The sequence below is a fragment of the Asterias amurensis genome, chromosome 14, assembly GCF_032118995.1.
Source record: "Asterias amurensis chromosome 14, ASM3211899v1".
NCBI classification, from domain to species: Eukaryota; Metazoa; Echinodermata; class Asteroidea; order Forcipulatida; family Asteriidae; genus Asterias; species Asterias amurensis.
Genome location: NC_092661.1, coordinates 1,588,183 through 1,612,803, shown reverse-complemented (window position 1 = coordinate 1,612,803; position 24,621 = coordinate 1,588,183). Strand labels below are relative to the sequence as shown.

Below are 24,621 nucleotides of genomic sequence, written 5' to 3'. Positions count from 1 at the left end.
ATGGCCGTGCTGAGTGGTTTGATTTTCCTCTTGCTTGAGATGTTTCTTGAGGTTTCAGCGTCTTATAGTGTGAGTGGTCTTTACCGATGGGTCTGGTACCAGCCGGTAGAGCACCACGCCCTACTAGGCCAGTCCTTCATGAATGTCTCGGGCATCTCTGCCGTCAGATGTTCAGTTCGGTGTCTCAGCCATCATGGATGTTTCTCTTTCAACTACGATCACATCGATCAAGTCTGTCAGATGAACAACGCAAGTGCTGAGCACGTCTCTGACAACCTTCAAGGAATGCTGAATGTGTCGTACTACGATGCAACTGCAAAACCAATGTCCTGTCAGGTACTTGTAAAACTCGCCCATGAATGTGTGTGTGTCGATTCGTTTTCTCGTTTTCTCTCTATTTATTTCATCACTGACATGTTAAAAACAATTTCCTGTGTAAAAATTAAACTTATGTACTTCAATAATCGAGCATCAACTGTTTCCACTTTGCTCCGCAGAATAATTATGTTTCTAGCCAAGGAAAGAGCTGTCCTGTGAAGGTCTGTTTGGGTTTTGGTAAGTAATCAGATAATGTCATTCGTTTTAATTCCATTGGAACATGAGGAAATATTGTTGAGAATTTTCCGCCGAATCTTTTCTGCAATGTATGCATTGTGATTGTGTATAAGAATGTTTCATCTTTCTGTTCCCAGAGAAACTTGGTCTTGAAGATGGTTCGATTCCCGATGAGAGTCTCTCCGCATCAAGTAACTGGGAATTCACAGATAAGAGTACACCGACTGGTGGCCGTCTCAACAAGATACCGCAGGATGATGGCATCATGGGCGGGTGGGCACCTAGGACTGCGGATGCCAACCAGTGGATACAGGTGGATTTATGCAACCCGACCTACGTCACTGGGGTACTCACACAGGGGCGTCATGATTTCCCCAACGCCCAACAGTGGGTGACCAAGTACAGAGTGCAGTTCGAACCGCCCTCACCGGCATGTCTTGTTGATGTGAAGCACCAACTTGGTCAAACTCAGGTATGCTGATTAACCTCCTTTAAAGATAATCTTCAGATGAAAACAATTTTCTTTACCCAATTTACAATTATGCTGTCTTTCCCCCTTCTAGATATTCAATGGCAACACCGATAAACACAGCATCGTGGAGAGGCGCTTCTTCAAGCCCGTCTTGGCGGTCAAGATACGCATCGTGCCCGTTGAGTGGAATGAATACATCTGCCTGCGTTTCGAGCTGCTTGGCTGCCAGTAGATTACGTGAAGTAAACGAAGCACCGTAATTTTTCTAGCAACATGGAGAAAACTTGCTTGATGTAGATTTGTGACCATTCTGTGACGTATTATAACAGTATACTTTGTCTCATTATCATCAATATCGTAAACATTCTGTCTCGGTAGTGCCAATAAAAGTTGTTTTAATTTGCGGTTTTACAGGCGGAATGTCAGAGAGATGGATTAATTGACAAATCGAACCAGGCTATGTTCTGATCCACAGAGCCTGACAAAAAACCTCTACAGCCAAAAAAAATATTACTTGCACCCACAGTGAGTACAAAGAACATCTTTAAAAACCAAACAATAGGTTTCAATATATATATATTTACGAAATAATAATTTAAACTAATGCATAACAAGTTAAAAAATTAGGTTTATCGTACGGTGTTTGATTGTTATATTTTGTGACATGTTTGTATATGTACGCATAGAAAATATGTACGCAAGTTGTGAAAGCAAGGGCACTTTCATTCTTATTTGTGGCTGCTGCAATTTTATTATTTGCATACAAAATTTATGGTAAAAAATAGTTTGCATACACAACCTTTGTAACGTTTTTAGTTTAGCTTTCAGCAGGGAGAGGGCGCACTCTATTTCTTGCACATTGTGTACTACCAACAGCTCTCCATTGCTCGTAACTAAGTACGTTTTATGCTAACAATTATTTTAGTATAGAATACTAGTCTTTGACAATTAGAAATTGTGTTAAGTGCTTTAAAGCCATTGGACCTTTCCGGTACAGAAAAAAAAAAAGGTCACAGATTTACAAATAACTTACAGGGTTTACAGAAGGTAGTGGTGAAATACTTCTCTTAAAATATTATTCCATGAAATGCTTTACTTTTTGAGAAAACAGTAAAACAATATCAATTCTCGTTAACGAGAGTTATGGATTTATTTTAAACACATGTTATGACACGGCGAAACGCGCGGATACAAGGGTGGGTTTTCCCGTTATTTTCTCCCGATTCCGATGACCGATTAAGCCCAAATTTTCACAGGTTTGTTATTTGATATAGAAGTTGTGATACACGAAGTGTGGGCATTGGACAATACTGTTTACCGAAAGGGTCCAATGGCTTTAAAGCAACAAAATAATTGTTTTCTAAGCGTATTTTGAATTAATGATTTAACATGTTGAAGTATACTACCTTTAAAATAACTGTCATATAAAGCTATAGGTGAACTTCAACTGGGGCGATCGATCTTTTGCAACAGGGAAATGTCTCAAAGAGGATTTTCTTAGCTGTTTGACGAAATACCTTATTGAAGAGACAGTAGATGATGACATTGAACATACTGTTGCTGACCACCAACCACAATGTAAAAAACTGCAGCCCATCTGGAATAAACTTTCCTGGTAATGACCTCACAATTTGCATGGTTAAAAAAGGTGTGTAACATCCAGAAAATGTCAACGTAACAACAAGGAATGTCTTGAGAGCTTTGTTGTCATGATTATTGTTTGCCTCGTTGTTGCCGTTTTGATTCAGGCGCTGCTCATGTTGGCGACTGATTTTAATCAAACGATAGTAAATATATGACATCAATATTGTTGGAAATATATCCCCCAAAAGAAGAGTTAACACCAAAGGGTATGTTGGGACGTTCGCATATTCACATACTTGCTGTATGTTATTAAATTCTGCAGATACTTGTAATGAAATCTTAGAAGATGTACTAAAACATAAAGCGAGCAATGACAAGAAAAGCACAACCAGTTTAATCCGGGATCTACTACACCACATAGGAAACTTGTAGGGTCGGGTTATAGCTATAAACCGTTCAATGTTAATAGAAATTATCGAAATTGTGGACATTGCGAAGCACCAAATGAAGAAAAAGTTTATCAGATCGCAGCCCACATCACCAAAAGGCCAGCTGTCCAGAGCAGATGCTACAACACTGACTAGTGCACAAAATCCAACCATGAGATCGGATACAGCCAGTGATGTCATCAGAACCTTGGTGCTGTCAGCTAAGCTGGTTACCCGGTGTGTCACGGCAATTGAAAGAATATTCCCAGATATAATCAGCAGTGCAATGATGGCGATGAAACAAGTACGGAGTGCGATGAGGACTGGGGACAGACCCACAGAGTATGTGGATGTAGAGTTCATGTTCACAGTTGACATTGTCGTTATTGCTATTTGATCTTCAGCAATATCCCAAAATTCGTAATGTTCCTGAAAGATCTATGTTAGAGAAACATCAGTTTCGAGGCTTTCCAAGTGTAACTTGTCTAGACAATTTGTCTTGTGCATCAGTTACCACTGGTCAAGGTTAGACACGAGAGGGCTAGACTCCGGCGCCAGTGTTCCGTTATACCATCATGAAGACACAACTTGAGGAATCCAGATTGGCCTCAGTAAAATTTAAGCTCAGACCATAGGGTTGCCGATCGTCACACCTCGGTTAGAATACAAAAATGAGCGCTACTACCTCAGCAGCATGCAGACTGATGAATGGCATAAACGATCAAAGAACAACTGTACAAAATATTGATTTGTATTATGGCCATAATCACTTCAATTTACAAGAAATAAGTTGATGGATTAATGCACTTTCCATTAGGCCTATCAATTGACCGGTGAGTTATTCGTGAAATTCATTAGTGTTGCCTCAGTAAGAGTATTAAGAAACCTTAAGTGCCCCTCGTAATAATCAGACCGAATATTTTTGTTAATATTACGCATCAATTTATGCTTGACCTTCTTGTAAACACCGATTGACCATTCGCAATTGATTTCTGTGTAATAAAAAGCAAATTAAATGCATGAGACATGTTGCCTCAGTAATTATAAGAGACCCCTAAGTGCACCTCATCATAATCAGAGCGAATAATTATTTGTTGGTTATAAAGTATGGTTCACCGCCCTATTAAACACGGATTGACCATCGCACTACGCAGTGGATTTCTGTGTTAAAGGCAGTGGACACTATTGGTAATTACTCAAAATAATTATCAGCATCAAACCTCACTTGGTAACGAGTTATGGGGAGAGGTTGATAGAATAAAACATTGTGAGAAACGGCTCCCTCTGAAGTGGAGTAGTTTTGAGAAAGAACTTTCCAAGATTTTGATTTCGAGACCTCAGATTTAGAATTTGAGGTCACGAAATCAAGCACCTAAAAGCACACAACTTCGTGTGACAAGGGTGTTTTTTCTTTTATAGTTATCTCGCAACTCCGACGACCAATCAAGCTAATATTTTCACAGGTTTGATATTTTATGCATATGTAGATATACACCAAGTGAGAAGACTGGTCTTTGACAACTACCACTAGTGTCCACTGTCTTTAATTGCAAAAAGCAATTGAAATGCATGAGTTTTGCCTCATTAATATCAAGTGGCCCTATAGTGCACCTTATAATAGTCAGAGCGAATAATTTGTTGAATTAAGATTATAATTTATGCTTGACCTCCTTGTGACACTGTCTGACCATCGCATTGTTCACAAAGAATTTTTGTGTGTATAAGAAAAAGCAATTGAGGACAAACTCGACTCCGATCAGTGCTTAGGTTCAATTTTAATTTCATAATATTGGTATGGAAGAGTACCGCAAACTCTTCTATATCTTATTTCCACCATGCAAAGTTTCAAATCCTACTTATAATATTGGTAATTGTTAAGATACCATTTCAAATGGACCAACCGCTCTGTTGCAACAGGGAAATCTTTCTAAAAGGATTTTCTTAGCTTTTTGACGAAATGCCTTATTAAAGAGGTAGTAGATGATGACATTGAACATACTGTTGCTGGTTAACAACCAAGCTGTTAGAAATTGCAGCCATTCTGGAGTGGACACTCCTGGTAAATACATCGCCGTTTGCAGGGTTAAAAATGGTGTGTAGCATCCAGCAAATGTCAACGTAACAACAAGGAATGTCTTGAGAGCTTTGTTGTCATGATTATTGTTTGCCTCAATGTTGCCATTTTGATTCAGTCGCTGTTCATGTTGGCGACTGATTTTAATCAATCGATAGTAAATATATGACATCAATAATGTAGGGAATATATCTCCAAGAATAAGGGTACAAGTGATAACAAATGGTGTGGCTTTTATATAATAGCATACTTGCAGAACATCACAAAACTCTGCAGACACCTGCGACGCTAATTTTGAAGATAACCCAACACATAAACTGAGTAATGCCAGGAAAACCACAGCCTTTTTGACTCGAGATGATGTACACCACACAGGAAACTTGTAGGGTCGGGTTACAGCCAGGAACCGTTCAATGTTAATAGAAATTATCGAAAGTACGGACATTGCGAAACAGGATAAACTATAAATAGTGACAAATTCGCAAACAATATCACCAAAAGGCCACCTGTCCAAACCAGATGCTACAACATAGGGTAACGTGAACAATCCAAGAGACAAGTCAGATACAGCTAGTGACGTCATCAGAATCTTGGTGCTGTCAGCTAAGTTGGTTACACGGCGTATCACGGCAATTGAGAGAATATTCCCCGATATAATCAGCAGTGCAATGATGGCGATGAAACAAGTACGGAGTGCGATGAGGACTGGGGACAGACCTTCATAGTCTGTGGATGTAGAGTTTATATTATTCACAGTTGACATTGTGTTGTTGTAATCAAATCAAATTACAACAACATCAGAAATTCTGGAGCCTGCCCTTCTCTTACTTTGAAAGTGTCTCTCAAGAAGTGGGGATACCTAGACTCTGGAAGACGTGACCTGCATATGTAAGACAGAGCCACAAACGATGGAGCCCCTCCTCAGATGCCCCTATTCCGGAGCTTGAGAGGAAAACTGAGGACCTTGCAGAGTACAATGATATTGCTAAGAACTGCATGTCCAGTTCTGGCCGAAACACAGTATGTGGGCACGAAAAGAAAAAGACAGTGGAAAATCTCTCAGTATGGGATCACACTGACACGTTGACTCCAGAGCTGCAAACCCTAGAAGTTCTTGTCAAGAGTTTCGATAAATCTTGTGTGTGTGAATGAACAACTACTCTCGCTTGCGACGTAGTAGGACAGACTCCTGCGTTTCCGTTAACTGTTGAGCTCAGTATGGTTAGAGATTTCAGCTCTTAAAACTCGGTGGACGTAATGAACACAACTGTCCCGACCGAACGCAGTCTTCAGAATGATGGGTAGCATAAACAACAACAACATCAAGATTGAATGTGAAAACATTGTCAGGAAATTTGGGCAGGCACTGTCACTTAGACGCTGTATTAAGATGGTGGATTAATCAACTTTCAATTAGGCTGATATTATCTAGAAATTCTCTTTGAAAAACATTTTAACATAGTCATGAACAAAAACCACCTGTGCATGCTCCTGCAATAATGAGACCAAGTTATTGCGTATCAACTGGTTGTTTGTACAATCCTACATGGTACCAGTGATTGGCAGCCTTTACTATTAAAACCAAACACTAATTTACAACGCGTTCACGTTGGTAGTTACTCAAAATAATTATCATCATAAAACCTTTCTTGATTACGAGTAATGGGGAGAGGTTGATGGTATAAAACATTGTGAGAAACGGCTCCCTCTGAAGTGTCATAGTTTTCGAGAAAGAAGTAATTTTCCACGAATTTGATTTCGAGACCTCAAGTTTAGAATTTGAGGTCTCGAAATCAAGCATCAAAAAGCACACAACTTCGTCTGACAAGGGTGTTTTTTCTTTCATTAATATCTCGCAAATTCGACGACCGATTGAGCTCAAAGTTTCACAGGTTTGTTATTTTTTGCATATGTTGAGATACACCAAGTGAGAAGACTGGTCTTTGACAATTACCAATAGTGTCCACTGTCTTTAATAAAGACAATGGACACTATTCTCAAAACATTCGTTACCATAAAAACTTACTTGGTAACGAGCAATGGGGAGTTTTTAGAGTGCCCTTAAATCATTTTTCATCATTCTGCAACATGGCCGTTCGAATGATTAAATAAATTAAGTTCCGTACTGTGTCATTATTTATTTTTATCGATTGGAGCAACCGTCGTATTGCATCTCTTTGATGTATTAATTTATACGAAGCCATTGAGCATGTTTGAATTTACTTTTACTCATCACTAACGTAAGACATACTAGAGACAGTTTTGAGGAGTCGCTTCTGACAAAGGCGTCGAAATTTTACAACAGGAAACAGGGCGTTGTTTTAACAATCAACAACTTTCAAATGGATATCAAGGTATTGAAAGATTTATTAACAAAGAAAATATTATTCGCCTGTGTCTTTTCTTTCTTGTTTTGAAACTTTTATCAATCAATACGGAATTGTATGAACTAGATATGATAGGAGATTGCTGATTATATCATCGACTCAAAAAGGCGGAAAGGGTTGGCACGGAATCAAAGCTAATTAAGCGTTAATGAAACTCGCAACAACGCGTTAAAAATGGCGCCCTCATTGACACAGTTTGATGCACAATATCAACATAACCTGGCTCAGTTACTAATTGAAGGACCACTAAGCGACTTGGTTGTTGATAGTGCCAATTACAATAGTGAACTGGTAAATACCACTCTAATGCAAAGTTGATTAATCCGGCGGGTTATTTCTTTCGAGTGATAGTGAGTGTACAATTAACCTCTACAAGAATTGTTATCACGAACCTTATAGTATATTGATGGCATTAAGTCAGCGATTTTAGCAACCACTATAGAAATGATCAATCAAGGTTGCTGTACAACATCTTTTCGATGCTCTTGCGGTGATTGTGGTTGCTTGATGTTAAAGCAACGTTTTCGATGCTGAAACCTCAACCGATTGCATTAGGCTTGTTGGGTAGAAACTGAGGCTTAGGACGACGTGGGATTTGTTTGAGACTTTGCATGTTGGAAACACGATAATAGAAAAGGTTTTCGGTTACACCAGGAATTGATAATCTCTAAATGAGTTGGGGTGGTTCTGAACAGAATTGATTTCAACTCGACGTTTCGATCAGTATGCTCTGATCGTCTACCGAAGAAAGCATACCTATATTATTCATGTTGTGTCATCGTTAGGCCATTCTTGAAACACCAGCGAGAAATACCACTTCCAGGATAGATTTCAACTTCAAATGTTGGCAACTTCAAAGATAGATTTCAACTTCAAATGTTGGCAAAAATTATCGGTACGTGTGAAACACTTTGTGGTAATTCGTCAAGAACATCATGAGTGAAAGCGCTGTATGTATACTCATCTCATAATAATTAAGATTGGATTTTATGAACACCAAAAGACTGAGCATGAATTCCACACTCGGAAACCTATAATTCACGTTGTGTCATCATAGGCTATACTTGAACACCAGCAACAATTTCCGCTTCAAAGATGGGTTTCCACTTCAAATATTGCTAGCAAATGATGGTGCGTGCGAAATGATGAGTCGTCATTCTTCAAGAACATCACGAGTGAAAGCTATTCAACATAGTGACCTCTCCGTTAAATTGATGTATAACTCCGCAATTATTTTCAAGGTTGGATTTCAAAAACAAGCAGAAGCAGAGATTAATGGCACAAAACTGAGCTCCGCACTCGACAACCCTGATTCTTCTCGTTGCGTCATCGTTTCAAAACCAGAAAAAAAAATCCTCTTCAAATATGGATTTCAACTTCAAACATTGCTAGCAATTTGATTCATGCAGAACACTTTGTCAATACCGGTATGGTTCTACCCAACTATTAAAACAAGATTGTGTTTGACGAACAAAACAGACTGCCGTCAAAATGAACTCCACATCCGCAGACTATTTGGGTCTGTCCCCAGTCCTCATCGCACTCCGTACTTGTTTCATCGCCATCATTGCACTGCTGATTATTTCTGGGAATATTCTTTCAATTGCCGTGACACGCCGTGTAACCAACTTAGCTGACAGCACCAAGGTTCTGATGACATCGCTGGCTGTATCCGACCTTCTGGTTGGTTTCCTATCACTGTTCTATACTATCGCATCTGCTCTAGATAAATGGCCTTTTGGGAATATGGGATGTCAGATATTCGTGATTTGTTCTACAGCGTGTTTCATCATGTCGATAAACTCACTGACTTTTCTGAATATTGAACGCTATATAGCTATCACCAGGCCATATAAATTCACATTATGGTGTACGAGACGTCGTGCAATAACAATCGTAGCTATGTCATCAATACTTTGTTTGTCCGTTGGACCGTTGTCGATGGTTTTACTCAACCGTTCTGCAGAATATTTTGAAGGGCCGACGATCTGCTTTTTTAGTAACACCTCGCCTGTTTTCAGCATCACAAACCTTCTTGTTGGAGATCTGTACCCTACATTTTTGATGGTATTCATTTACTATCGTTTGATTAAAATCAGTCGCCAACATGAGCAGCGACTGAATCAAAATGGCAACAATGAGGCAAACAATAATCACAACAAAGCTCTCAAGACATTCCTTGTTGTTACGTTGACATTTTTTGGATGTTACACGCCATTTTTGCTTGTCAATGCAGCCGAGTCTTTTACAGGTGTACCTAGCCCAAACTGGCTGCAATTTCTTACAGCATGGTTAAACACTTCAAACAGTATGTTCAATGTGTGGATTTACTGTCTCTTCAATTCATCTTTTCGTCAAGTGGCAAAGACAATTTTATTGAAGACATTTCCCTGTCGTGACAGGTCAGTTGCACCCGTTGTTACTTAATGCCGACCCCCGACAACTGTTTGCTGGAACATGCATTGTTTGTTGAAGATGTTTTCATTGTAGCATGCCATGTTCTCCCTCGGCAGTAGGTAGAGGAACGGGACTTTCACTTTTGCCGAGTGAATACATGAGACTTGTCAAACACTTTCCTCACTAGACCGCAGAGTTAGTGTAATGTTGGTGTCAATTTGTCGACATAGCCTGTCGAACATACATTTCATGGCACTGTTTACACCGTCACACCGAGTTGAAACTTAGGTAGTGGTATCAAACACTTTCCTCACTAGACCGCAGAGTTAGTGTAATGTTGGTGTCAATTTGTCGACATAGCCTGTCGAACATACATTTCATAGCACTGTTTACACCGTCACACCGAGTTGAAACTTAGGTAGTGGTATCTGATAGCTCTGGAACCAACGTGTAAAGCTTTGATTGTACCTGAGACATGTTGGAGCACATCTTAAGAAATTTATGATCCAGTCAGAACGGTTCTGGACTGCTGGTAACTATTGTTCAAATAATTGATTTAATGATCAAAACGACAATGTCTATAAGGGCCTATTTGTGAATAATAAAAAAATGCATGAATGATCCATCTAATGTTTGTCCCGTTTTATGTTAGACTGGGTTTAAAACGATGCTCTATACAATTTCGCCTCTCCATGACAAACACTCGAGGGCGCGCTATATTATAAGTCGCTCGTATTGAGGGAGATCGTTTCTGCTCTTCTAAATTTGTCATCGACCCACGACACGCCACGATAATAATAATAGTGTGAGAATGAGCGACAAGGTTGGAACAAATGAATACTAGGTTCATTGTTCAAAGTGACCCAAAGAACGACTCGGCAATTAGAACCAAATTGTTTATGTAAATGATTTATTCAAATCATTAAAAGATGTCTCTATATACAAACTGAAACATTTGTATCAAAGCAAAAGTGGAATTAAAAATGGAAATGAATTGTTAATTTTGCTAAAGGAATTAAAAACATCACAACACACGATGAAATAATGAATTGACGAATACAACAGAATGTTGACACACTTTGAGATGGGCAGAGCATTTAAACGAGAGTTTCACAGATTTGTTATTTTATGCATATTTTGGGTTACACCAAGTGATAATACTGGTCTATGACAACTACCAAAGGTGTCACAAATATTTCAAACATAAAGGCTTAAAACCACGCTCTGGACGGGAGGGGCAAATAGACAACGAAGGATAGAAACTAGTTATAAAGGAAGCTAGATGGATTTGGGTACCGGGTGTTATTAGAGTCACGGGCTGTACCGATATTCAGTCAGCACTAGTCTGGCCTCCGGACTAGATAGCTTTTGCGTGACACAGCTGCATTGGAAGAAGGAAATGGTCATTGGTTGAATTTCTTTTCACAAGGAGACCATAGAGAGAGATTGCATGACAGCGTTACATTTATTTATCGACATATTGGGACTTATCAGCAAGCAATTTGAAAACGCCAGAAGAAACATGAGGAATGATTTTACATTATTGGACAATATTATTCTTGGTGATAGTGACTTTCCAAAAAGTTACGTGGACTTTTACTGTATGAGAAAAATTGCCTAAATTTTGAACTTATTTTGAACTTGGGAAAAACAATTGAACAAAACTGCGGTAGAATATTTCATTGACCAAAATCTTTCGTGAAAAAGAAAGAAAGTTACCATGCAATGTGTTTTCCACTAGGTTCCTGGAAATTCAGTGTCGTACGACCAAACTAATGCTATCCAAAACAAAATCAGAACAATCCCCTTCATAATTGTACCAAACTTTGCTAAAGGCTAAACATGTTTCAGAGGAAGACAGTCGATCAGAAGAAATATTAACGACAAAAAAGGATTATTTTGGGGTATACAAAACTGAGTCTACATGATACCACAAAACCACCGATTATTATATAAACAAATATCATGTTACGTAGCGACCATTGTTCAAGCACAATACCTTAATATTTGTATACTTTCGTTTGTGCTTGATGGGAGATATCTAACAATGGTTCATAAAAATATTGATGCTTCTCTCGTTTGTTTTACGACAAGCAAGTGAGGGCTTTTTCAAGCAGTTAATGGTCTGTGCTCCGACCCATAAACACAAACAGCGAAATGGCAATCGGCGTAATTATTCAGGTAGCCAGACTAATAATCAACCTCGATTCCAAAACTTGAATACTTTTTATGGCTAAAATTTAATATCCATAATGGCAGCATGATTTTAAACCAATCGTGATGTAGAAGACTTTGTGCACATGATTGTCGTTACAGAGTGAGTTACACTAGTGAAAGTTAAAAATTCAGCACTAGAAAGTCTTCATGACATCAGAAAACTATACTTGAACTCAAGGGCAAAGAACCCTTTTTGGTAGAGTACCATATTATTACCTAACAGTAAATCTAAACTTATTATTTTTTTCTCGTTCAGAAACGCAATTCTGCTCAGGTTTGGGGCACAATTCAATGAAGAGCATTAATGATTGCGTCGGACGAGCATGGTGAGCCGTTTCCAAAATATTTGTTTTGAGTAATTACCAAACGTGTAACCTCCCTTTAAAGGCAGTGAACACTATTTGGTAATATGTGACAAGTGTTATTTTTCTTTCATTATTATCACGCAAGTTCGATGACCGATTGAGCTCAAATTTTCACATGTTTGTTATTTTATGCATATTTATGTTAAGATACACCATTTGTGAAGGCTAGACTTGACAAATTACCAATAGTGTCCACTGCCTTTCGAAGTTGTGTGCGTTTAAATGGTTGATTTCGAGACCTCAAGTTCTAAATCTGAGGTCTCGAAATCAATCTCGTGGAAAATTACGTCTTTCTCTAAAACTATGGCACTTCAGAGGGAGCCGTTTCTCACAATGTTTTATACCATCAACCTCTCCCCATTACTCGTCACCAAGTAAGGTTTTATGATAATAATTATTTTGAGTAATTACCCATAGTGTCCACTGCCTTTAATGTATGCTTTCGTTGAATATCTTCCTCTATATACAGTTGTAGAATTCACAGCTTTTATTTACAAATACTGTACATTATTTCGTTGATGATTCTAAGGAGTTGATGCTACGCAGGATCCTTTCGATGGCGTTGAATGGCATTCCATATCTTACATTGTACGCCTCCCCTAAGGAAAGAAAAAAACAAAATGATTTCATTAAAACATCAAAAGTATAAAATTGATTTTAATTTTTTGAAATTATTTAGTATCATTAGTGTTTTTTTTTTTTTAATGTAAATCATCATTTTGTATTATACTTCTGGCATACATAATATATAAAATGGAGATAAATGTTTTTGAGTTGAATTATGCCCTCAACAAAACGACATGATAACATTTCATAAAGTGTTTAAGTTACACAGCTAATAAAAGCAGAAACAAGTCCAAACTAGAATACCTAGTGATGTAAAATACGTGTGACGGGTCGATGGTTTTCGAAAAAAACAAAAAAAGTCTGTTCCCGTTCGCTAGTTTCAACAGACAAGCTAAACTGTTTTACATCTTGACTCTACTTTTACCCGATCCTAGCTATTATCGGAACAAACACTCTTCCTTAATATGTTCTACACATAGGCCTACTCAAACATGTCAAATTGCAAACAAATAACAATCAAACATTCAAACAAAACAACAGGATCCGATTTTATAAAACTGTTAAGTGTAAAAAAAAAAAAAACTAAAAAAAAAAACCCCAGATAACAGAACTCATAGTCCCCACTGTTTTGGTCAAATAGTTAAACATTATTTAAAAAAATACAAGGTAGGCCTACAGCAAATTAAACACTTTGAAGCATATGAAACAAAAAATCAAAACCAGCCTTGCTGATGAAACTGCAAAAGCTGATGCAAGAACATACACAAAAAGAGTAAGTTTGGTTCATTTCATGTATCTATGTCATAGTGGACACAGAACAAGGGAAACCAGTTGGAAGAAAAGGGTACACAAGGGTAATATAAAAATGGTATAATTGGTATCAAGTTTATGCAATGTCAAGAAATCAAAATAAGCCATAATCATAGTCATGACCTGAATGCGTTATCATTTGTAACACCAAAAGTTGCACAGTGGGTAAAAGCACATGGGAAGTTTGTGTACACCTTTAAATATGAATACAGTCAGAGAGTACAGCACACAAGTAAACAATGCCTACTGTTTGTTTTCTATAATCTTTTCTGTCATACAGATGTCAAATGAAGAATAAAACAATAATAAAAAGTTGCACATGTTGTGATGTACCATCTTATACATTATTAGAAATACAATTCAATGTGAACATGGACAGAGAGGGTCCTCACAGGGAAACCAGTTGGAAAGAATAGGAAGACAGGAGAGGAAGGAAAAGAAATCTGGAATATCTTTGGAATCAAATTTATGCAGACCAAGAAAACAAAATCATGATAAAATTGCAAACCTATAAATGAGTATACAAAATTAATCAAAATTCAACATCACAAATAAAAAAGCACAGGTAACAATATAGACGTACAACAAATAATTCGCAAAGAAAAGTAATTATATTAATACAAAAATCATTATCAGCAACAATGTTCAAACTGCAAAATGTACAAAGTTCTGCAGGAAAAAAAAAATAGTTGAAACATCACAACAATACAAGGCTAAATCATACTACAAATAATTTGTACGATTCAAATGTTCACTTCAATTAAAATCCACAATTGTTGCATCTAACTCTCGATATAAACCACACATGAAATTATTACATCGATGAGCAAAATAAAAAGCACAGGAGAAGAAAGACCAACATAAAGTGAGGTATAAAGCTGTCAGATTAAGAAACACTAGATGAAGGATATGAATGGATTAATCTATACTATTAAAAGCGTAACCCGCGCCATCTTGGATTGAAAATTAGAAGGTCCAGTGGCATGGCATCCTTGTAGAATCCAACACGGTTGTGTCGTTACAGACGTCGGGTTGCAAGTCTACAAAACCCTGAACCGAACTCCCTCTTACGAGTTGTCTGATTGGCTGGAGTCACGAGCTATATCTCCTTACATGTGTGGTTGTCTGGTTTTGATATGGGCCACCTGTTGGTCGAAGGGGGAAGCCGTAGGCTGCACACAGAGTCACCTCTGTGGTTGTCTGGTTTTGATATGGGCCACCTGTTGGTCTGGGGGGGGGGGGTGGAGCTGTAGGCTGCACACAGAGCCACCTCTTTAGGTTTCAAGTGGGTGGCAACCTTGGACTCCCATTAACATTCCAGAGTGACTCATTGATGTTTCGCAGAGGGGTAAATGGCATTGTGCATATACCATTTTGTACAGGGGGGTTAATTTCGCGTGTTAAATAAAAAACATAAGGCTTAAATACATGCATCTGTTACATATGTGTTTATTACCATTAAGTCACTCATGTAGGCCTACCCAACTTTCCAGCATTTTTTAAACGCATCAAACATCAGCAGCCCATTGTTGTGAAACTTTATTTGTTCCATTTAACTCTGCACCATTAGTGGTACAGTCCATATGTCATCCCCCACATATGTCATCCCCCACACACAGAACGTACACACGCAAAATATGAAACATTTTCAAAAAGAAAGTAAATACATTACTGATTCTTTTTATATACATTGTATAGGTTTTGCCAGTTAAACCTACAAAAGAGTACATGAAATCACCGTTTAAGAATAGTATGTTTTCATAGTTACGAACTTTGTGAAACATCAACGGCTGTTTTGAAGCTGTAAACGAAGTTCTGAAGCAACAAAATTGTTAGAACGCAGTTTGGTCAGGACTCAGGATGTAGAATTTGCCGAATCCGTTTTGTATTAAGCAATCGGCCGTCGGGTTTTGTTATCGAAAGAGCCCTCAAATGCAGCTGAACTGGGTACGAATTTCTCCTTACAAAATTAACCAAACTGGCCTACAAACCATTAAAACAACTGAACAAGGCAAATGTTTTCTGAAAGTGAAATAAGGGAGAGGATGTAGGGACAGCTGGCATACAAACCCTCAAAATAACTAGGCAAATGTTTTCTGAAATTGAATTAAGTGAGAAAATGTAGGAGTAGTTATTAAAGACCAATAAAATTACCGTTTCTATTATTTTAGTTCGTATAGGGTTCCACTATGATAACATATATAATTGGATGTTTTATCAGGGGACTTCGTCACGCGGGGCGCGCGCCCCGGCGGATGTTCACCAGAAAGTTTACATGAGAATTAATTGATATGAGAATAAACTAAAAATTAATGGGGCCGACGCTCTGTTACTCCCAAAAGCGGTTGTTAAAACAGTAGACTAGATGTTGCACAGCATGATCCGAAAACTCGCTTTATTTGGTGCTCAGACAACTTTGTTTGCGTCGTTGGACTTACGCTCAATAAATCACGATGAATGGGGCCTAAGATTCTACAACAAAGCAAAAATCATTCAACAGTTATAGCAACCAATCATTAAATATTTTTATTTTCAATACAATTTTGCAGAAATTGACTTTGTCGTTAAAGTCCATACCAACTGACGCGTTTTTTTTTAATCTGCTGTATACCAGAACTTCTTCGAAGCTTCCTTTTCAGTCAGATAAACTCCGCGGCTATTAGTGGTTGTGACTATGAGTTTGTTTTAAAAGAGGGTACCACTTTCATACAAACCTTTTTAGTCGGATTTCTCCTCTGCTATTAGCAGCGGTGATTATTGTTGAGGGGGGAACCAGACTTAGACCACTCAAATCCGTGGCTATCGGTGACTATGGATTTGTTGCTAAGGGAACCAAATACCACTGCTGATTCCACATTCAGCGTGTTATACATTGTCCGATTGGCCCATCTCCATATAAATTAACCAAAACTGGACGTACATACCCGCAAAATAACAAGGCAAATGTTTCACAAAGTTCGTAACTATAATGAAAGCAGTTTGGGCGGTACTCAGGATGTACATTTTGCCAAGTGTAACTGAATTATACCAAATGTGCTCAACACAATAAAGTACGTGTGTCATTGGAGCAGTGTACGTGCTATATTTTTAGTCGACTAAGCATTATTACCCTTACAGTCATCTTAGCTGAGAAATACTCAGTGTAGTGGGTAAAATTGACACAATGACAAAAGCCTATTGAATTAAAACTATGCGTAAAAGAGGCGAAACATAATCCACATTACGGATAATGCGTTGGCCCGCTCGATCAACACTAAAATATTACGAAATACCCTACATATCATGCCAAGTACCATCATTGCCAAGTATACCCGTCCCCAATATTAAAGCTCAATTCCAGAAAAAACACCAATTCCTTGAGTTGGAGAACGCAAGAGAGAAGGTGAGGAGGGGAGGCGACGCGTCGCGATGTTTCACAACTAAGTTGTGCACGCTCAACAATTAATTTTTATCAAAATACAACATTAATGACAAATTTCCATACCGATCATAAATACAATTTCTTCGAAATGATTATTACCTGTAAGAATACCTCCCTTGCCCCCACATTACCTTTTACAACATTTGTATACTAGAATCCTCCTCATCTAGCGGGATGCCGCGCGAAGCGCGGCATCCCACTAGTAATAATAATAGTAACTGGATGTATACGGCGCCAAATTACCAAGGGATGCAAGGCGCACATCAGGGGTACAGACAAAAGTAATGGGGAAACCAGCTACGAGTACAGGTACGTCTTGAGACCCTTTGAAGGACAACGCAGTCTCAGCTTTTTTTTATGGGGACAGGAAGACCGTTCCATAGGCGAGCAGCAGTGGATAAAGCTCTCTCACCGGATTGAAATAATAAAGTGTATTTATACCAGGGGCCTAGTACAAACAGATCCTTAAGCACTAAATATTGCTTAAAAATTGTCTGCTTAGCATCAATTGGCAGGATACCAGTTATAACAGTTACAGGTTGTATATGAACAGTATTTTGGTTGGTTACTTTGTCTGTTATGTGTTTACCTAATTCTGTGCTTAAGCATCTCTATTAAGAAGGAATAAAAAAATGATGAATAGAACTTTATATATTTATTTCTAGGTCAAAGCGGTAATGACTTTTTTAAAGACATTGTTTTAGAGGTTATGAAACTGAGCTCCAATTGGTTGTTTTTAGGGAATTTCTTTTTTTTTGGGGGGGGGGGCGGGGGGGGGGGTTGACAATACCATCAGAAACAAACAAACTCTGACTTACTTAAGTCCCATGTGACGCAGATCTTTTCTTGTCATCATTTCAAGAATGACGTCCAACGTGTAGTCTTCCTTCACAAACTGTTAAATAAAAGAACACAGTGTTACAAAACAAATTAACCAAACCAGTTATAGAAAACGCATACAAATAAAATAAGTCAAATATTCCACCATAAAATTGAGTTCAACACTTGACAACAATTTCTCTTATTAATGGTCAAATCAGAGTTCGCTTCGCTGGTCACTGCAATCGTGCTGAATACAAGGGCAAGGCTATCATTATGGATTTTTGATTATAAGGATGACGTCTGTTTGTAATAAACTGGCAATCCATGATGCCAACTACCAATCTCTGGATTGTAATATAACTGGACACTTATATCTTTCTTTCATGGCATTTCAAACGATAGATGTGTTTTGTATTTTCTGAAGGCTGACCTAATTGGGTATAAGCAGCAATCAGTGACACTATTGACCACTCTGTAGATTGTATTATTAACAAGACACTTGTATTTCTGCATGGCACTGCGATAGCTGTGTTCATAAGATACTCTGCCAGTGTGTTTGTGCTTTAACTACAACATATCATATCCAAGTTGACGACTATCGTGTCCATGAAAGTCACTGTCAAGTTGCGTCTCCATTCAAGTTTTGACTTGTGAATTATTAAGAAGACACTTCTACTTCTGCATGGCACGGCAATAGCTGTGTTCGTAAGATACTCTGCCAGTGTGTTTGTGCTTTAACTACAACATATCATATCCAAGTTGACGACTATCGTGTCCATGTAAGTCACTGTCAAGCTGTGTCTCCATTCAAGTTTTGACTTGTGATTTATTAAGAAGACACTTCTACTTCTGCATGGCACTGCGATAGCTGTGTTCATAAGATACTCTGCCAGTGTGTTTGTGCTTTAACTACAACATATCATATCCAAGTTGACGACTATCGTGTCCATGTAAGTCACTGTCAAGCTGTGTCTCCATTCAAGTTTTGACTTGTGATTTATTAAGAAGACACTTCTACTTCTGCATGGCACTGCGATAGCTGTGTTCATAAGATGCTCTGCTAGTGTGTTTGTGCTTTAACTACAACATATCATATCCAAGTTGACGACTATCGTGTCCATGAAAGTCACTGTTAAGTTGTGTCTCCATTCAAGTTTTGACTTGTGAATTATTAAGAAGACACTTCTACTTCTGCATGGCACGGCAATAGCTGTGTTCGTATAATACTCTGCCAGTGTGTTTGTGCTTAACAACCTTTCATATTCAAGCTGACGACAACACATGTAACTGTCAAGTTGTACCTCCATAAGGCTACACATGATCACGAGCAACAGAATCTGCCTATTCAAGTGCAACTGGCAAGTAGTTATTAATGCCAACGAAAAACTGTGCTGATACTGAAGAACAGGAATTGGTGTTGGAAGCGTTGAGGAAGAACACAAACCATTTGACGGATATTCGGTTGAGAACAGTTACTATAAACTTGAGGTAAGAGTCAAAAGGCTCTAATATTGTTGAAGATTGGATTTGCTGAACAAAAACGACAATGTCAGCTGTGAATATGAACTCCACATCCACAGACTCTGTGGGTCTGTCCCTTGTCCTCGTCGCACTCCGTACTTGTTTCATCGCCATCATTGCACTGCTGATTATATCTGGGAATATTTTCTCAATTGCCGTGACACGCCGTGTCTCCAACTTAGCTGAAACTACCAAGATTTTGATGACTTCACTGGCTGTGTACGACCTTCTGATTGGCTTTTTAGCAACACTCAGTATTGCAGCATCTGCTATGGACAGGTGGCCTGTTGGCGATCTGGGCTGTGAATTATTCTCCCTTAGTTCGACATTTTGTTTCGGAATGTCCATACTTTCGATTGTTTGTATTAACATTGAACGGTTCCTGGCTGTAACCCGACCCTACAAGTTTCCTGTGTGGTGTACCCCATCTCGAGTTAAAATGGCTGTGGTTTTCCTGGCGATAATCAGTTTAGCTTTTAGTATTGCTGTAAAATTCGGAGCCAAGGCGTTACCAGAATATGATAAAATCAAGCTAATTTGTGATTATTCAAACATCTCAACATTCATGCATTATGGAGCACTGTTTCTTATAGATATAGTTCCCACGTCAACAATGTCACTAATTTACTATCGATTGATTAAAATCAGTCGCCAACATGAACAGCGACTGAATCAAAATGGCAACAATGAGGCCAACAATGACAACAAAGCCCTTAAGACATTTCTTGTTGTTACGTTGACGTTTGCTGGATGCTACACTCCGTTTTTTACTATGAGAGTGGTGGAGACTACATCAGGTGTACCTGCTCCAGACTGGGTGCAGTTTCTAACGTACTGGCTGCTGGTCAGCAACAGTATGTTCAATGTCATCATCTACTGTCTCTTCAATAAGGTATTTCGTCAAACAGCTATGAAAATCCTTTTGGAGAGATTTCCCTGTTGCAACAGATCGGTCGCTCCACTTGAAGTTATAGTTTTAAAGGCAGTGGACACTATTGGTAGTTACTCAAAATAATTATTAGTATAAAACCTGACTTGGTAACGAGCAATGGGGAGCTGTTGATAGTATAAAACATTGTGAGAAACGCCTCCCTCTAAAGTGACGTAGTTTTCGAGAAAGAAGTAATTTTCCATTTTGAGACCTCAGATTTAAAATTTGAGGTCTCGAAATCAAGCATCTGAAAGCACACGACTTCGTGTGACAAAGGTGTTTTTTCTTTCATTATTATCTCGCAACTTCAACGACCGATTCACCTCAAATTTTCTCAGGTTTGTTATTTTATGCATATGTTGAGATACACAAAGTGAGAAGACTGGTCTTTCACAATTACCAAAAGTGTCCAGGGTCTTTAAGAATCAACTGATTCTTACAAACAAGAGAACTAATTTGCATAGCATGAAATTGAACGGTTGACCAGCTCTTGCTGCTGGCTTTCACAAAGGGTGCCGTGGCCGAGTGGATAAGAGCACCGAACTAAAGCTCTGGTGTTTCTGTTTGCAGCAGAGTGTGGGTTCGAATCCCGGTCGCAACACTTGTGTCCCCGAGCAAGACACTTAACTATAATTGCTTCTCTCCACCCAGGGGTAAATGGGTACCTGTGAGGGTCGAGATATTCTTGTGATTGGTTAAGCCGAATAGCGCATATAATTGTCGCACAGGCTGTATACTCCCCAGGGAGTTGAGATGGTTTAAGGAATAACTTAAGGCTCAGTGACCAGGGGTAATCATGTTGGAAACACTTTGAGAAGCCCTTGGGTGTGAAAAGCGCGATATATAAATAGGTTATTATTATTATCACTGCATTCATTTGGATGGGCCGAGTGTTAAAATTATTATTATTATTTTTTTGTTTCCTTTGAAAACTTTTATTTATTATCTGTTTAATTTTACATTGATGTAATTAGTCAAATGATGGTAGGGTAGATTTAACACTAATCATCTTAGAACTCTCAAATTTCTTAAAGTTCCATAGCTGACTCTTATCAATTCAAACCATATTTTTTATTTTCTTTATCATGTTTCTTAGTATTAAAATAATACTTAATTTTAAAGGGTCTATGTACTTTTTGTAGGACAAAAAACACAATGTCTACAGGTTTACCCTAAACTTAAACAGTTTGAAGATAATGAGAGTAGAAAGCTTCCCTTAAAATACTACTTGCTATTTAAGGTGCTGTAGTTTTTGAGAAATTAGTAAAACAATGTCATGAATATTATTTTAGCATGTAAAACGTATTTTCTTGACATTGTTTTACTCAATTCTCAAAAACTACAGCACCACAGCAACTAATATTTTAAGGTACACTTTCTACTATCATTATCTTCAAACGGTGTAAGTTTAATGTAAATCCATGGACATGGTGTTTTGTGTTACAAAAAGTACCAAAATCCTGTAAAGTTATTTATTAATAATGGTTCCTTTTAGAGGTTGACAGTGGACACACTGAAATAAAACACTCAATTATCGTGCATTTTGACAAAAAATTTCCTGACATGAAATTGTTTTCCTTGATAAAAACAGGATTACCACCAAATTTCCATTTGTTGCATGTTGCTTGTTACTGGTATTAAGCTGTTGTTTGCTTATCCTGAAAATCTTGTGGAAATTTGGTTGGTAATCCTGTTTTTATCAAGGAAGAAATTTCATGCTTAGCAAAGTATTTGTGCTTAGCAGCTCTATGAAATTGGGCCCTGTAGTTTAGTCAGGTAGTGTGTGACAAAGTGCAATGGGAGACTTTCAGGACGCTTGGTGGCAGCAGACTGACCAGGTAAAATAAATTGTTCTCGGTAATATGCGCATGCTTAAAACTACATAACCAATGGAAATTTACCTGGTAAGTCTGTTGCCACCTAGCGCCTCAAAGTCTCCCATACAAAAACCAACGCTTATAATTATCAGTTACTCTGCTGATGACGTGGAATGAGATGCATGCTGGTTTAGCTAGCTATCAAATTTGACCACTAGCTGACCAGCATGCACCTCATTCGACAGTTTGCGCTTGCGCAATGGTATTTGCGAAAAGGTCGATGAAAATTTACCTGGTAAGTCTGCTGCCACCTAGCGCCTCAAAGTCACCCATACAAAAACAACGCTTATAAATATTACTTACCCTGCTGATGCTATGTTCATCAATCTTCACAGCTCTAAGCCATTCCACCAACTGTTTGTCCCAGTGTTCCTCCACAATGGTCAAATCTAATAAACACAACAACAAAATAAAGCGCATGTTATTTCCGCGTGTCTAGTAAAGTTGTTTGGCCAAGTGTTACAGGCATGTGGTTCTTTGAAAAATGTAGGCAATTTGCACGAAAAAAGAAAAGAAAAACAAATCATACATAAACTTGTTACTTTATGCAGAAAAAAACCTGGAAGTTACAAAGACAATGTTTGTTGAGATAAACCATAATCAATGTTCATGGTATTACTGCAAACCTTAGTAGATGGTATTTCTACCACGCAAAGTTTCAAATCCATAAATGGCCGACCTTGTTAATCGCTGAGGTAAAACCACGCAACGTCAAGAGATACTTGTGTGGATCATTATATTCTACTTTAAAATATCTTTCTAATTATATGCATTTTATAAAAAACGGTTACAAACGTTTTTCAAAGACCAACTCGACAGATCCAAGGCAACGTGTCCCTTTTGTGTGAGTGTTTGGCTCCGCAAGTTTACTATTCATAAATACCTCAGACAGTTTCGCTATTCCTATTGGTGGAGAGCGCGTCATGTGGGTGTGTATAAACCTTTGTTTATGACCGGTAAAAAGTGTTAATTCATGGGCGTGACACGCGACCTTGCACCTGTTCTTATAAGACAGTTTCTTCATTCCTATTGGTCAAGAGCAATGGCTGAAACAGTTGTGCCACATCCCGCGATATGCGTGACGCGCACAGCATTCCCTTATAAGGAGTTGTCTACCCGAGGGCCTTACCATTTCATAGACGGAGGGGTGTTGTGTTGAAAGAAATAATTTTTCAATTAAAATTTTTGCATTTATTTTACTTTTTTTAACCAAAAAGTGATGATGTTTTTTACCGAAAAGGTATTTATGAATGGGAATCAAAGTGTGTTAAATCGGTTTTCAACTAGTGGTTAAAACCCGCCGAGCGAGGCCTGGTTCTTTATAACTTACCTCAACTTCGTCTCGGTAAAATTATCAAGAACCAGGCCTCGTTGGGATTAAACCACTAGTTGAAAACCTCTTCACCACACATTGATTCCCTTATTTATGTATAGTTTCTTCCTATTTCTCTACACCATGCAAAGCTTCAGAAACATTGGTAAGATTGAAGATATAAATGCTCACAGAGTTTGACATCGGTGTGAAACCTTCCTTGCAATAATTTTGCTAGTAGCCTTGAACTGGCAAGCATAATGTTGCTGCGCTCAGCTACTTTTTTTTATGCAAGTCGCCTGACACACAAGGCCTGAAGGCCACTTGAAGGTGTGGGCTACAATTATATTTTCCAGAGGCCATTGCCACCTACTCCTAGGGCTGAAACAGGGTTACCCACTTTACAGTCCATACCAATGTAGGCTTGGGTATCTTCAGTTCGAAGCCTGGCCGGTAGAGCAGAAAGCACTACCTCCCCAATTTTATGTAGCAAGTGTCACGACGGGGATCCGAACCCACACCCTGCTGGTCAAACACCAGAGCTTGAATGCAGTGCTCTTAACCTTAGCCATGGCATGCCAATCTGTTTGTGCCCTTGACCTAATTTCATAAAGCTGCTTAAGCACAACAAACATGCTCACCAGAATAAGGTTTCAGCTTAAACACCATTTCACAGGTAGCATCTGTGACCTGTGTTGTTGCTTAGCATAAACTTTTTATGCAATATTTTTTGCTTAAACAGCTCTATGAAATTGGGCCGAGGTCTTTGCAGAAAGGATTTAAATTTTCAGACTTACCATCTGTTCCTCCTACAGCCCCTTGCCCCTCCTCATCCCTACAATAAAAAACAACAACAAAAACAAATATAAAATATTTCAGAT

At 38.4% G+C, this 24,621-nt stretch overlaps 6 protein-coding genes across 9 annotated transcripts in view; 3 read left to right on the top strand and 3 right to left on the bottom strand.

Moving 5' to 3' along the window:
• On the top strand, window positions 1–1,259 carry LOC139947334 (retinoschisin-like). The gene is made up of 4 exons (XM_071945230.1): window positions 1–336; window positions 498–555; window positions 693–1,027; window positions 1,119–1,259. Exons 1-4 carry the CDS (start codon window positions 1–3, stop codon window positions 1,257–1,259), a joined length of 870 nt encoding a protein of 289 aa, XP_071801331.1.
• Window positions 1,260–1,877: 618 nt separating this feature from the next.
• On the bottom strand, window positions 1,878–3,417 carry LOC139947607 (beta-1 adrenergic receptor-like). Its single transcript, XM_071945555.1, has one exon. The coding sequence runs from the start codon at window positions 3,415–3,417 to the stop codon at window positions 2,458–2,460; it is 960 nt and encodes a 319-aa protein (XP_071801656.1). The 3' UTR covers window positions 1,878–2,457.
• Window positions 3,418–4,913: 1,496 nt separating this feature from the next.
• Window positions 4,914–6,066, bottom strand: LOC139947333 (beta-1 adrenergic receptor-like). Its single transcript, XM_071945229.1, has one exon. It carries the CDS (start codon window positions 5,874–5,876, stop codon window positions 4,914–4,916), a length of 963 nt encoding a protein of 320 aa, XP_071801330.1. The 5' UTR covers window positions 5,877–6,066.
• A 2,925-nt stretch (window positions 6,067–8,991) lies between these two features.
• On the top strand, window positions 8,992–10,085 carry LOC139947511 (beta-1 adrenergic receptor-like). Its single transcript, XM_071945439.1, has one exon. The coding sequence runs from the start codon at window positions 8,992–8,994 to the stop codon at window positions 9,925–9,927; it is 936 nt and encodes a 311-aa protein (XP_071801540.1). The 3' UTR covers window positions 9,928–10,085.
• Window positions 10,086–10,790: 705 nt separating this feature from the next.
• The window catches only part of LOC139946875 (mitogen-activated protein kinase kinase kinase 15-like), a 50,814-nt gene continuing 36,983 nt past the window's right edge, over window positions 10,791–24,621 (bottom strand). For all 4 annotated transcript variants that reach the window (XM_071944624.1, XM_071944626.1, XM_071944625.1 and 1 more), the window contains 4 exons: window positions 24,538–24,575; window positions 22,732–22,817; window positions 18,096–18,172; window positions 10,791–13,078 (listed from right to left, as the gene is read on the bottom strand). In XM_071944624.1, coding sequence (XP_071800725.1) covers window positions 13,018–13,078; window positions 18,096–18,172; window positions 22,732–22,817; window positions 24,538–24,575 — 262 coding nt within the window. In that variant the 3' untranslated portion in view covers window positions 10,791–13,017. The remainder of the gene's footprint in view (window positions 13,079–18,095; window positions 18,173–22,731; window positions 22,818–24,537; window positions 24,576–24,621) is intronic.
• On the top strand, window positions 18,759–20,635 carry LOC139946851 (histamine H2 receptor-like). Its single transcript, XM_071944591.1, has one exon. It carries the CDS (start codon window positions 19,646–19,648, stop codon window positions 20,633–20,635), a length of 990 nt encoding a protein of 329 aa, XP_071800692.1. The 5' UTR covers window positions 18,759–19,645.

Bases quoted from the DNA above. Each gene is read 5' to 3' on its own strand.
- LOC139947334 (XM_071945230.1), top strand. From the start codon at position 1: ATGGCCGTGCTGAGTGGTTTGATTTTCCTCTTGCTTGAGATGTTTCTT. The intron at 337-497 runs GTACTTGTAAAA...TTTGCTCCGCAG, and splicing joins CAAAACCAATGTCCTGTCAG to AATAATTATGTTTCTAGCCA. The intron at 556-692 runs GTAAGTAATCAG...TTCTGTTCCCAG, and splicing joins GAAGGTCTGTTTGGGTTTTG to AGAAACTTGGTCTTGAAGAT.
- LOC139947607 (XM_071945555.1), bottom strand. From the start codon at position 3,417: ATGTCAACTGTGAACATGAACTCTACATCCACATACTCTGTGGGTCTG.
- LOC139946851 (XM_071944591.1), top strand. From the start codon at position 19,646: ATGTCAGCTGTGAATATGAACTCCACATCCACAGACTCTGTGGGTCTG.
- LOC139947511 (XM_071945439.1), top strand. From the start codon at position 8,992: ATGAACTCCACATCCGCAGACTATTTGGGTCTGTCCCCAGTCCTCATC.
- LOC139947333 (XM_071945229.1), bottom strand. From the start codon at position 5,876: ATGTCAACTGTGAATAATATAAACTCTACATCCACAGACTATGAAGGT.